At 24.7% G+C, this 13,061-nt stretch overlaps 1 protein-coding gene across 5 annotated transcripts; it reads left to right on the top strand.

The window, feature by feature from the left end:
• Positions 1-733: 733 nt before the first annotated feature.
• Positions 734-8,923, top strand: LOC101509195 (calcineurin B-like protein 4). Of its 5 annotated transcripts, XM_073369146.1 has the most exons (10): positions 739-964; positions 3,119-3,435; positions 6,538-6,705; positions 6,814-6,896; positions 7,004-7,063; positions 7,457-7,565; positions 7,709-7,761; positions 7,910-7,990; positions 8,093-8,205; positions 8,516-8,923. In XM_073369146.1, exons 3-10 carry the CDS (start codon positions 6,600-6,602, stop codon positions 8,577-8,579), a joined length of 669 nt encoding a protein of 222 aa, XP_073225247.1. In that variant the 5' UTR covers positions 739-964; positions 3,119-3,435; positions 6,538-6,599; the 3' UTR covers positions 8,580-8,923. The 5 variants fall into 5 exon arrangements, with proteins under 5 accessions (XP_073225248.1, XP_012571987.1, XP_027190768.1 ...); XM_073369147.1 differs by lacking the exon at positions 3,119-3,435 and having other exon boundaries at positions 734-964; positions 6,578-6,681; XM_012716533.3 differs by lacking the exon at positions 3,119-3,435 and having other exon boundaries at positions 737-964; positions 6,538-6,681.
• The last annotated feature ends 4,138 nt before the right edge of the window (positions 8,924-13,061 follow it).

Here is a 13,061-nt window from a genome sequence, read left to right as displayed (position 1 = left end):
TCGTCGTAGAAAATTGCAGAATATCTTAGATTTGGACTTGTCGTAGAAAATAGCACATGCTAAGAATTTATTTACATGCCCATGAATCTTTGATGAGCACACACCAACACTACACAGGGAAAAAGAACTAAAAAAAACACAGATATTAAGGTGATTCGATACATCTTATCTATATATACAAAAATATTTCACTATTTATTAATCATAAGATTATAACAATATATTTCAAATTCAATTTATATAGTACTCTACAATACTTTAAATCCATCTAAAAGTTACAAAGAATAATAACATTTACAGTGCATCCTACACTTATTATATACAGTGCATCCTACAGTGCATATATACAGTGCATCCTACACTTATTATATTCAACATTTTTTTATTTGTCTATCTTTCTTCTTGTAGTATTTTTTACTTTTGATGTGAAGAAAAAAAAATTATGTTAAGTTTGTGTGCATCGACTGCATGATCATAAAGTAGAATTATTCTAATAGATATTTAAATCATAGTAATGTCTTATGTTTATCGAAAAATTAATTAAATTAAATAACTTTAAATTATCTTATTTCTATCGTAAAGTCAATTAAATAGATGATATTTTTATTAAATTCGATTTTTTTTCTTCTCAAAAGATCAAATTTTTTATTTTATTATTTGTTTGCTGAAAATAATTTGACTGTCTTTCTTAAAAACTTTTAATTTTTGTTTCTTTGCATTTTTTGAAATTTGAACCTTTTCATTTAAAAAATTAAACTCAAATTTTGCGCCTTGGAATCCGATTGTGATTGACCAATTCTTATCACATGGTTGGTTTGATTATAAATTTGCGACACAAATTGGCAAAGAGAGGATAGACTATACACTACTTACCCTAAGGACTTAATACTTACACTCTTCTTCTTCCATTTCTCAACCTTAATCAAAATTACTATTCCTTAATGATTCTCATTCAAGAGAACAGGTCAGTATCTCTCTATTAACATTCCCTCTTTTCTATTTGTATTCATGCACTAAACTTTGCCTTCTTTCTTTTTCTCTTTTTTCTTCTTCCTGTTCTCTCCTATTTTTCTCTTTTTCTTTTTTTTTTCAAAAGAAAGCAAGAAAGTGTAAAGTAATTTTGGTATAATTGTGAGTTTGATAGAATTACTGAGCTATATGATTTTGTAAAAGTTATATGCTTATAAATTTTGTGTTATCGCAACTGTTTGAAGTGATTTTTTTTTGACAAAAACACTATCTATCAAATATATATTTAATTAGATTATTTTGAGTAATTTATTGTGAATTAATACTAAAAGATATATTTTTATTTATTTATTTTTAATAAGTACCATTTAAATTAATATTTCGATCATAAAAATAAAATAAAAACAATTAACATATACTTCTAAAAAATTACTATAAATGTTGGAATTTTAAACATTTTATAATTATTAATTAATAGTAGACCATCATATATATTATAATTTCCCCTATTTTTGCTAAAGCTTTGGAAGATTCTGAAAAAGTATAAAAACTTTATTATACTGTATATTTTTGTATACTATAATATACAATATATGATCCTCATACCTTTTTTCATATATAATATGATCTTTATAGTTCATTCATTTTAAATCTTGTTTATAAATCTTGTCTATAGTATATGTCTGGTTTTGTCCTTTATAAATGTTGAAAATTTATTTTAATATTGCTGCTGAATAAAGGTAGCTCACCGTGTGGTGTTCCATTCTATCGAATATCCATATCATCCAATTGATTAGGAATTAGATGGAAATTTGCACCATGGTGGACCTAGTCAATTGTGATAGTGTCATTGATTTTGAATAAATTGTTTTGAAAAGTTGATTTTGATTGATATAAAAAAAAAAAATTCACATTAAAAATAACAACTTTTAAAAGAGTTTAAAATTTAAATTTTAATATTTTATATATATTTTTTAAATTCTTAAATAAAGTTCAAATTCAAAATAAGATGTTTAAAATTAAAATAATTAAAATCGGACCAAATCAGTGAATTGATATGCTTGAAACGAGAACCAAACTTATTTTGGTACAATCAACCCTTATACGATATATCAAAAACATTAACACCAACGTTAACACATGAGAAAACGTATGGTTCAGTCAGTTTTCCAAGTCCCACCATGTTTTTTGGTTTTTCCATTTATTTTCTTAAAAAAATCTTAAACAACCACGTCTTAGCCTTTTTAATTTAAAAAAAAAAACTTGGAAAAAAGCTTGAATTCTATCAAAGTATGGACGATATCTTGCTTTTATATCCTATTTTTATTTAAAAATATTGATTATATCATATTTTGAAATTTATATCTATAATTATTTTATTATAACAAATGAATAATTAATTTAATAAATAAAAAGTAATTAAAAAAATATTTTAATAGAAAGAAAAAAATATATCAAAGTTAATGCAGTTGAGTAGATGTGTCAAAATAAATAACGTATTATATTATTTTAATAATTTTTAATTTTCTCTTACTTTGCAGATAAATTAGCAACTTATGTTGTTAACATATTCCTCGTATTTTTTCTCCAAATTTAATAAATTAAAAAAATTAAAAGAAAATATACATCAAATTTTGATTAATAATATTCACACAAATGTCCACCAATTTTAATTATCTGAAGTAGAATTAGAGGACATTTAGAAGAAAAAAAAATTAACTAAAACTAATATTTTTTTTGCATTTAATTTAATTTAATTTAATTATTAATATTTATTAGATAAGTAAGAAAAATAGAAGAGTAGTGTTTACGAAATAAAATAAAATTATTTGTTTTTAAAATTGGAATGAGTGGTTAATAAAATAGAATAAAGTTAATAATAATAATAATAATAATAATAATAATAATAATAATAATAATAATAATAATAAAAGGTTATATAAATGATCACTTCTGCGATGAGAACAAAAATTATTTTTTATATGGTTTAAAAGCGGAGATACAATTTTTTAAAAATAAAATAATATAACACATTTTAATATAAATTTTAATATAAAATGTAATAAAAAAATTTAATGAAAAACAGATATCAAAACAAAACATTCAAATATAGACCTTATTTTATAATTCGATTTGTTTTTTACTTCAGATGTACGGACTACGAAAAAAGACGGTGACACTGGGATGAGAACAGGCTAGGCCGTCCGTCAGGGGCATATAGTCTGACCTACTTATGGCTTGGCCTGACTTATTTAATAAAAAAAAGTTAGGCTCAGGCTGTTTTTAAAGCCTATTTATTTAAATAGGTCACACTCAGCTATTAAAAAAATCTATTAGGTCTGACAGACCGACATACTCAGTAGTTGTTCCATATTCGGTAGCGATTATATATTTGGTAGTCATTCTATATTCGGTAACCGTTCAATTAGTCAATCAGTCAGTCGTCGTTCCATATTTGTTTAAGAGGTAATAATGAGTGTGTTTATTTCAAAAAAAAAGAAAAATCTATTATTTAATACAAAAAATTATTTTTTAGGGTTTTAAAGGATGTTTGTTTCATATTTTTTTAAAATTATTTTAAGTAGGCTTTTAAATAGACTTTCAGGCCAAACTAGACTTTTAAAAAGGTCAGGCCAGACAAAAAAAAAAGTCTATGATAGACCGTAGATCAGACTTAGGCCTAAAAAGTAAATCGTAGGTTAGATTCAGGCCTTTCAAAACCTAATCTGACCTGACCTATTCCTACTCCTACTCCTATAATTATTGTCATTGTTGGGCGTTAGCTACGTAGCTTCAACAAAATAGGCACAGAAATGCACTAATGTGTAAAGAGTGAATAATTGTTTTTATTTTTGTCGTCCTTGCTTTACTATATTTTTTGGGTGAAAGTTGCTTTAATATATAGTATATGGAAAATTAAATATAGTGTATACGTATGTAATCCATGCTAGTTTATATAGGTTGTGCATGTACCTTCGCTATGTGTTTTTATTTATTATATTTTTAAACATGTGAATTGTTTTTAGGATTTAATTTGTGTGTATGATATTTATATTATTAATTAATTATAATTATTAAATTATTAAGATCATGTAATATTTTTTATAATTATTTTAAAAATCACATAAATAGATGGTTGTGACGTGTTGATAATGTAATTTTTTGTTAATTTAATCTGTAAATATATTTTTTATTAATCAATTTATTATATAAAATTATTAACAAAATAAATATATAAAAACATATTTATAATTTTGACAGATTTAGATATACAATCACAATACCGCACATATTTGAAGATGAAAAAAAAAAAAAGATTATTTACCCTTTTTTAGGATTATATCCATGTGACAACTTGTCACTTGAAAGAGGTATATAATACTCCACCGGTCAAAACTTCCGCTTCGGTTCTTGAGAGTAAGTGTGATACGTTCTCAAAGAAAAAAGTGTGATAAAAATTATTATTTTTAAAGTCAATATATCATCACTTTTATACTTTATATTTATGTATATATTATGGGTGTCCACGTTCAAACTAACAAAAAATTTGAAAAATTGAAAACTGCATAAATCAAATATAATTGAACGTGTTTAGATTTATTTTGTAAAAATTGTTCGGATTGGATTTTAAATTTATTTTAAAAAACAAATCAAACTAAATTGTATTTATAAATTTTAATATATTTTTTTTTATTAGTATGAGATATTATTGACTCTTTTGTTGGGTATGTTGAAAATTTTGAAGAAAAAAAAGATGAAATTAATGATAATAAAAGTTGTACAAATAAATTTCAAAGTGTAAGTATGACACTAAGTTTTAGGTTCGATTATCTTACACCAATTTATATAATATTAAATGTAAATAAGTTAATCGGCGAATTCGTTCATAATACTTTAGAATTTTTAAAGTGAATTGCACATTCACGTCAAATTTATTGATTAATGATAATTTACATAATAAAGTTCTTTTATTTACTCTCGTGCACTAGAGAAAACAAGAAACGACTAAAAAGTATTTTTGACATAATTTTGACTTATGTAATATGAATTTTGCATTGTCATTTTTACTTCGAAAGTATCTCTATTTATGTAGAAATTCATACAAATTAATGAAAGAAAACAACTCTTGAAAAAAATTGTAACATTGCAACTACTTGATCAAATGATACAATAACTTATTTAATTTGCTACATCAATATAGATATTAGAGAGTTTTAAATATATTTTTAAAATTTTCCTCATATATATTATATCAAATTATTATTTTAGTTTTAATTATTTTTTAATAACATTTATGTATTTTATTTAATATATTTTTATTACTATTTCATATAATTTAAATATATTTGATTAATGTAATATTAATTTTTAATATTATATATATATATATATATATATATATAGAATATTTTTCTTCAAATGTATTATTTTAATATAATTTTATAATATTAATATTAAAATAATATTTTATAAATTATAATTTAAATCAACTGAAAATTAATCCAATTTAAAATAAATTAATTTGAATTGAATTTTATTTTTAATTGTCATCCAAATCAAACCGAACTACATATATTTTATTCTTCAAATCATGAGATTTTTATCTCAAAATCTATCTAATCCGCACAACTAACACCTATAATATCCACTAGTTTAACCCTGATTCAAATCCATCCAAATCTTTCAACCTTAAATCGTTCCTACGACAGTTTGATGTTGGATCTGATTTTTGATTATGTTGTTTTTAAATCTGTATTCCGTGAAATCAACGAGACCCATAACCAACTACAATTTTTGGGTTGATTTATGATAAGACACATGAAATCAAATGCTGTTTTTGTTGCTAATAATATATTTCGCTAATTATTATGTACCTATACTTTATCTTTAATATATTAACAGGAATATAGAGTTGATAAAGAATTAAAGTGTACCTAACTTGAGAATAGTGTGAAATTAGTTTCGTCGGGTCACAAAGAAAGGGAGACTCATAAAAGAAAGAAACATCAATTTTTGGCCATTTCTGATTCGCCCTTTCCATTTGGGAAAATGAATTTCGTAACAATTTGAGCAATAAATCCGAACTCGAGTTGTTTGGATTATATAGAGTTATTGACTCTTGAGAACATGGATTGAGTCATCAAAGTTGTTTTGTGTCGTGTTTTTTTCTTCAAAATTAAATACACTCCAAGAGAAACTATTTTTTTTCTTTCTTACTTCATTTGCTTTGACTTTTATATGCAAACTAAAAGATTTGGTGTGTGTCACATGTTAGCAAACGTGTATTTGAAAGCTACATTTTGCTTTGACACATTCATATAAACCAAATTAGTTATATAACAACGTAGCCGAATGACGGTGAAGTCTGGTACCATGCTTTATTTATATGTGACTTATTTGTATATTTACATTGGCTATTGTGTGGTTGTAATTTGAGACAATACTTTATGTGTGCCTTTTGCCAATTCTCAATCACAAGTTAATTTTCTATGATATATTTATTTGTCACCATATATAATTTTGATTCAAACTTTTTACAATTTATTTTCTATATATATTCAACTCCAGCTTTTGCCCCACTGGAATGAATATATTATATTGTTTGTAGAGAAATTTTGTGGTTCAATTGAATGGGTTGCTATTTTTCAACTTCAAAGAAATCCAAAATTCCAGGTTATGAGGATCCCACTGTTCTTGCTTCTGAGACACCTTGTGAGTATCCATCATCATTAAGTGGTAAATTCTTGTGATTCTGTTCCACCTGATCACTGGATTTATTAATTAAATGAATTACTAAAGCTTCAAATCTATGTAATACAAGTTTTTTTCTTTCTTTGTTTATAGTTACTGTGAGTGAAGTAGAGGCGTTATATGAACTCTACATGAAGTTAAGCAATTCAATTATTGAAGATGGTCTTATTCATAAGGTGAGTTCAAGTTTGTTTAAAATGTTTTTCAGTTTAGATAAAATGTCCTCATTTTAGGTGCCTAATTTCTTTTGTAAAATTTACTTTTGATGCATTTTTTAATCCAGGAAGAATTTCAGCTAGCACTCTTCAGGAATAGAAACAAGAGGAATCTGTTTGCAGACAGGGTTTGTATAAACTGATCCATGATCTAATGTTTAAACTTGTTCTATATTCTTCAGCCTTCGTACTTTACATAATTATAATCTATGCAACACTGACACTTCTATTTAAAATTTTGTTTTGTATTCGAGTGTGTCAACATTTGATACTTACACGATTCAGTACATATAGTTGTATTAAATCACTTTTATTTTTTATTGGGATCTATGTGTCAATGTCAATGCCGCATGTTTATGTTAGTGTTTCTTAGCGTATAATTTGTGATACCAAATTTTTTGTTGATGTTTAATTTCAGTGAAATCTTCATAGATGTATCATTCTGTTACACGTTGGCACATAATTTCTTTAGACATATCTAGCGCCTTATTATCTCAGTCTAATTGTTTCTCCTTTTATAGATTTTTGACTTATTTGATGTCAAGCGCAACGGGGTTATTGAGTTTGGTGAGTTTGTTCGATCGCTTGGTGTTTTTCATCCAAATGCACCTTTAGAAGACAAAATTGCATGTAAGATTCATTCTCAATTTAACACATAGATTTCATGTTAATGTTTTTTTTTTCCTTTCCCTGAGTTTTGGAATGTCCTATAGTAAGCAAGAATTGTATGCTCTACTTATTATTTATTGAATTGGGAGTAATGATTTTTGCAGTTGCTTTTAGGTTGTATGATCTGAGACAAACAGGGTACATTGAAAGAGAAGAGGTAACTTTTTTTTTATTTCTCATTGTCACAAAATTTTATTAGCTTATCCATAAGTCATAGATACATATATATGTGTGTGTGTGTCTTATTATACCCTTTAATTAGTAATCAGTAATTCCACTGCTTATAATCATTGGTTTATCTGCAGTTAAAGGAAATGGTATTGGCACTTCTAAATGAATCAGATCTTGTGCTTTCAGATGACATGATAGAATCAATTGTGGATAAGGTTCATAATATTTTACCTAGTTATTTACGATTATTACATTTTAAAGCTTATTGAAAAATTAGTGTTTCTTAATATAAGTTGTATTGTATCTTCTTCCTCAAGACTTTTAAAGATGCTGATACAAAAGATGATGGAAAGATCGATCAAGATGAGTGGAAAGCATTTGTCACTCAGCATCCATCTTTGATAAAGAACATGACTCTTCCATATCTAAAGTAAGTGCAACCTCTCCTGATTTTCCCTAATTAATTGGAATTTCCAAAAAACATAAGTGGATCATTTCGTAGGTTTAGATTTGGATTTGGTGGAGTCGTTATTCTTCATATTCAATATATTATTAACTGTTGGATTGAGATCGGATGACTAAAATTTTAATTTTTAAAAAAATTTTAAAATCTACGTTGAAATTTAAACTGTCCAATTCAATAGTCGTTAACATATTGATTATATGACCGTAGAAAATCTTAATTTGTTAAATTTGAAGACTGAATTAATTTTGAAGTATGGCTCTTCCATGTTTTGTAGGGATATTTCGATGGCATTTCCTAGTTTTATTGCAAGAACAGAAGTTGAAGAGCAAGAATTGTGAGAAATTAGGGAGGTTTTTTGTTCACCGAGGATGCTGCTACCTTGGATTTTATTTCACTTTTTGGTATGCCAAATTCCCGATAGGGAAATCTAACTCTAAGGCTACAATTAATTCACTTGAGTTTAAATTGTTATTCTAGTGCAAGTGATATAGCTTGTACATTTATGTATGTGTATATAATATACCCGATAGACTAAATAGAGTATTGGACCATATAACTTGGCCATCTTTCTACTTAAGAGTTTAGAGACATGATATTAGATTTGCTTGTAATATTGACTTGCTTGAACACTCATAATTGTAAAATGGTTAGAACCACTCTTATTAATAATTTTATTGAACAATTATTGCACTCTATAACAATTATTGCACTCTTCACCAAATTATTGAACAATTATTGTAATCTATATATATTATATATATATATATATATATACAAGTCTCAAATGGAATTTTTTATAATGATAAACATCTTTATCTTTCGTCTTATAAATTAATTTTGTAAAAATGATTTATTTTGATTAAAAATCATATAAAATATAAAAATTTATAAATTTGGACACTCAGCTTATATATTATCCACGTGTCAAATTAAATAGTGTTGAGTGTTGGGACTAAGTGTGTTCGGAAAACACTCAATTCAATAATATAACATGATAATAGGGCTTTCTCACCACACATGAAAAGCTTTTACACATTCTTTAATTCGGTCCAATACTATTTGTGGACTTCCTTCATTTGATTTAAGGTCATTGAAAAAGTAAAATGTTCATTAGGTTTCGCATCTAAAAGAACTTTTCACTCCGATTTGGTAAGAAAACGTGAAATGGCTCTAATTTGTTAAGTGTTCCTAAATTACTTACATTTGATTTTTTTTTTATCGCACTCTTTTTTTATACGGTATCTCCATTTTACTTTTTTTACTAGCGATTGTTTTCTTTGGTTAAATTGTTTTTCACTTTTTTTTTAAATAAATTGTTTTGCACTTTTTTTCACTTCATACATAACTCTGCTTTATTTTTATATTAATAAATTGTCATTTTGATCTATGAAAATATATAAAGTTAATTATTTTGTTTTTTTTAATAAAAATTTAAATTAATTATCGAATCATCAAAATAGCCGTTGAAAGATACAACTTGCTATCATAATAGTTTCTGAAAGATATCAAAATAATCGATAATTGTTATAACGTCAACAATAAAATTAATTAACATTTAGATTAAAACTATAACATATTGTATCCTTTAAAATGTTTTCATTTTTTTTTATTTTTTTTTTTATTTTTTGCCATCCAAACAATATATTAAGAAAAATGACTCTATTAAGTAATTGAGGTACAACGAAAGAAGACAAGAAAAAATAAATAAATATTATTAATGATGTGATGAAGAAATAGAAAAAAGGATATAACGAAAGAAAAAAATTAGAAAGAGATAGAACTCCACTGCTCCATATTCTTGGAGTTGTCTTCACTCACTATTTATAGATAAGATTAGTAGGGTCCTTTTGTAAAATGATCATTGAAATGGTTAACAGCGACCAGATTTGACAAGTTTATACAAGATCATGAGTTTAAATTACTATTGTCTTCGTCTTAGTGTTATTTAAAGTTTTTATATATATAATTAAAAATTAATAATTTAAAGAAATAAAAATATTCTTTTAATAAATTATTTATTTTAATTATTTGTTTATTTTAATTATTATTAATATAACATATAATAATAAATACTTTAGAAAGTCGTGTAGATTGTAATAGTTAAAGGATATTTTAAAAGAAAGATTATATTTAAAATTTGTAATAACATTTATTTTAAAATAATTTTTTATTACTAAAATTACACTAATTATAAGAGAGAAGAAGTGTTAAAATAATAATAGTAATAGTAATATAAAAAACTTGAAGCGGTATTCATATTTAAATTTGTCAAAAAAATAAACTATAAATTAATTAAAAAAAAAAACAAAAACTTCACAAAATGGATTCTTTATTTATGTTATTTTGTGAAAAAAATACATGGATCACATTTCAAATTATTTTTTAAAACTGAATTGTAGCGATAATATGCATACATTTCAATACTTATTTATTTTTTATTAATATAATATACATTTTTTTCTAACAGTTCTTATTAGTTAATTTCATTTGATCTATTTTATTTTTACTATTTCATATATTTTAAATATAATTAATCATTGTTATTCTATAATATTAAATTTTAATATACTATATATATCATTTATAAGGTTTTGGAAAGATTGAGATACTAGTTCGTTTCTAAATTTAAAATTTAACCAAAAATAGATTTGGTGTCTCACGCAAGGACCCTCTTTAAATATTTTAAGTTTAATTGCAGTTTTAGTTTTTTATTTTTATTTTTATTAATTTATAAAATTGGTCTTCATATTTTAAAAATGGACCGTTTCAGTTTTTCTCTGATTTTTTAACTAAAATATGATGCCATGTGATGCTTTAAATAACGTGACATATGATACGACGCCCTAGAATAATTAATACTCATGAAATTGGAATAAAACGCTGTAAAAACTTTATTTTCAACTTCAAATTTTGTTCATATTTTTAATTTAACTAATGACATATCAATAATTAATACATATAAATGATTATATATCTTAGAATTACATGTCATATCACTAAAAATTTGTCAAATTGTTATTTTTTTAGTTTAAAAATCTAAAGGAGGGACTAAAACTGTCAACTTTTAAAATAGAATAGTCAATTCTGTAAATTGATAATAATAGAGGAACCCAAATTACAACTAACTAAATATTTTAATAGAACAAAAAGCTCAAACTACTAAACTTGCATATGACAAAAAATACGGTAGTGTTTTTTCTATAAGAATATAAAATTTTATTTAAAATTCGTTTGGATTTTTTTTATTTGACTTATATAAAGTGATAACAACAAATGTTATAAAATCACAATTGTTTATGATTTATTATGGTTAATAGGGGTGTATAAAAGACGAGTTATGTTGTGTTTGGTGTGTCTCTTACATGGTTCTAATTTTGGTCAAACCAATTTTTAAGCCCTAACTTGTCCCTTAACCCGATCAATCTCGATTAGTGGCACGTTCAATAAAGACGAGACAAAATAAGACAATACTAAATTGGTACTAAAACGAGTCGCCAACTAGTAATTCTATAAATATTTTTTAGAAAAAATAAAATAAAATAAAATAACTAATTGCAAACCACCTACGTTGCCACTTGTCAATTTATTAAAAAGTAGTAACTTATAAAATTATTATACAAAATAGAAATCATTTAATCGTAACAAGTAACATACTACCCATAGATCTTTCACCACCTAATCGTCTCACTTTTTAAGCAATACTAGTATCAAAATAACATTGTCTTATAATAATCATGAAGAAAATGATGCATGGAGGAGAAAAAATGTAGGAAGAATTAATTTTTTTCAAATTATAAGTTAAGTTAGTGAAGTGCAATCAATAATAAGATAAAATAAAATAAAAACTTTTATCCTTAATATATTTTGGGACAAAACAGGTAACCCAGAGGATAACCCGAATCTGATCATTTTTTTACTTTGTCTATGTCCTTATTTTTTTTTTTTGTACTTGTTTTTTTTTTTTGTTGAACTAGGTCATACCTAACCTATTGCTTATGGGTTAGGTTGAGTTTGCGGGACGGACCATGTCTTTTACATCCTTAAAGGTTATGTATATAATATACATCATTTATCTATTTACTAATGGTTGATATTACTTATTTTATATTCTAAAGTGAGCTGTTAATTTTAGGTATCAAATAGCGCCAACAAATTCACATACATGTAAGGTAAATATATTGAATTCGAATTTGGATCACCACAAAATATTCAACATAATAATACAAATATTGTCAATTGAACTAAACTTTATAGACAACGAAGAGATTTAACATTATAAAAACGAAAGAAATAATGAATTTTGTTTGAGCGATGAATGATGAGCTAAATCAATGGGTTTATTATTGAAGGAAAATGACGTGCAGACACACAAGCACCCAAGACACATCTTGAAAGAGAACAACAAAAAGATTGAGTTACATGATAAATGCAATATACTAGTGATATAATAAAAAGTGAGAAATATAAAGAAAATAAAGTATTGATTAGATAAAGAGTAATCGAAAATGTCTAAAAATAAGAGCTTATTATTAGACGAGTCAAATAAGTGTCCAAATAAATAGAGCGAAAACAAAATTGACACTACAAAACTATATGAATAATTCATCTTACATAATGATATTAAGAATGTGACAAATCAACAATTTGATGAGATATTACGATATTATTTCTTTACAAGAAGAATTTATTTATTAATATAAAATAAAAAAATTAAATTAATTTTGATCAAAAATATTATCTTCATAGACGTAATATTCAATTGACGTAATATTTGATTTGTTAAAAAAATTCAAAAATTGTTTACAATTTATATGTTAAGC

The sequence above is a fragment of the Cicer arietinum genome, chromosome 5 (assembly GCF_000331145.2).
Source record: "Cicer arietinum cultivar CDC Frontier isolate Library 1 chromosome 5, Cicar.CDCFrontier_v2.0, whole genome shotgun sequence".
Taxonomy (NCBI): Eukaryota; Viridiplantae; Streptophyta; class Magnoliopsida; order Fabales; family Fabaceae; genus Cicer; species Cicer arietinum.
This window is presented reverse-complemented; position numbering and strand designations above follow the sequence as displayed.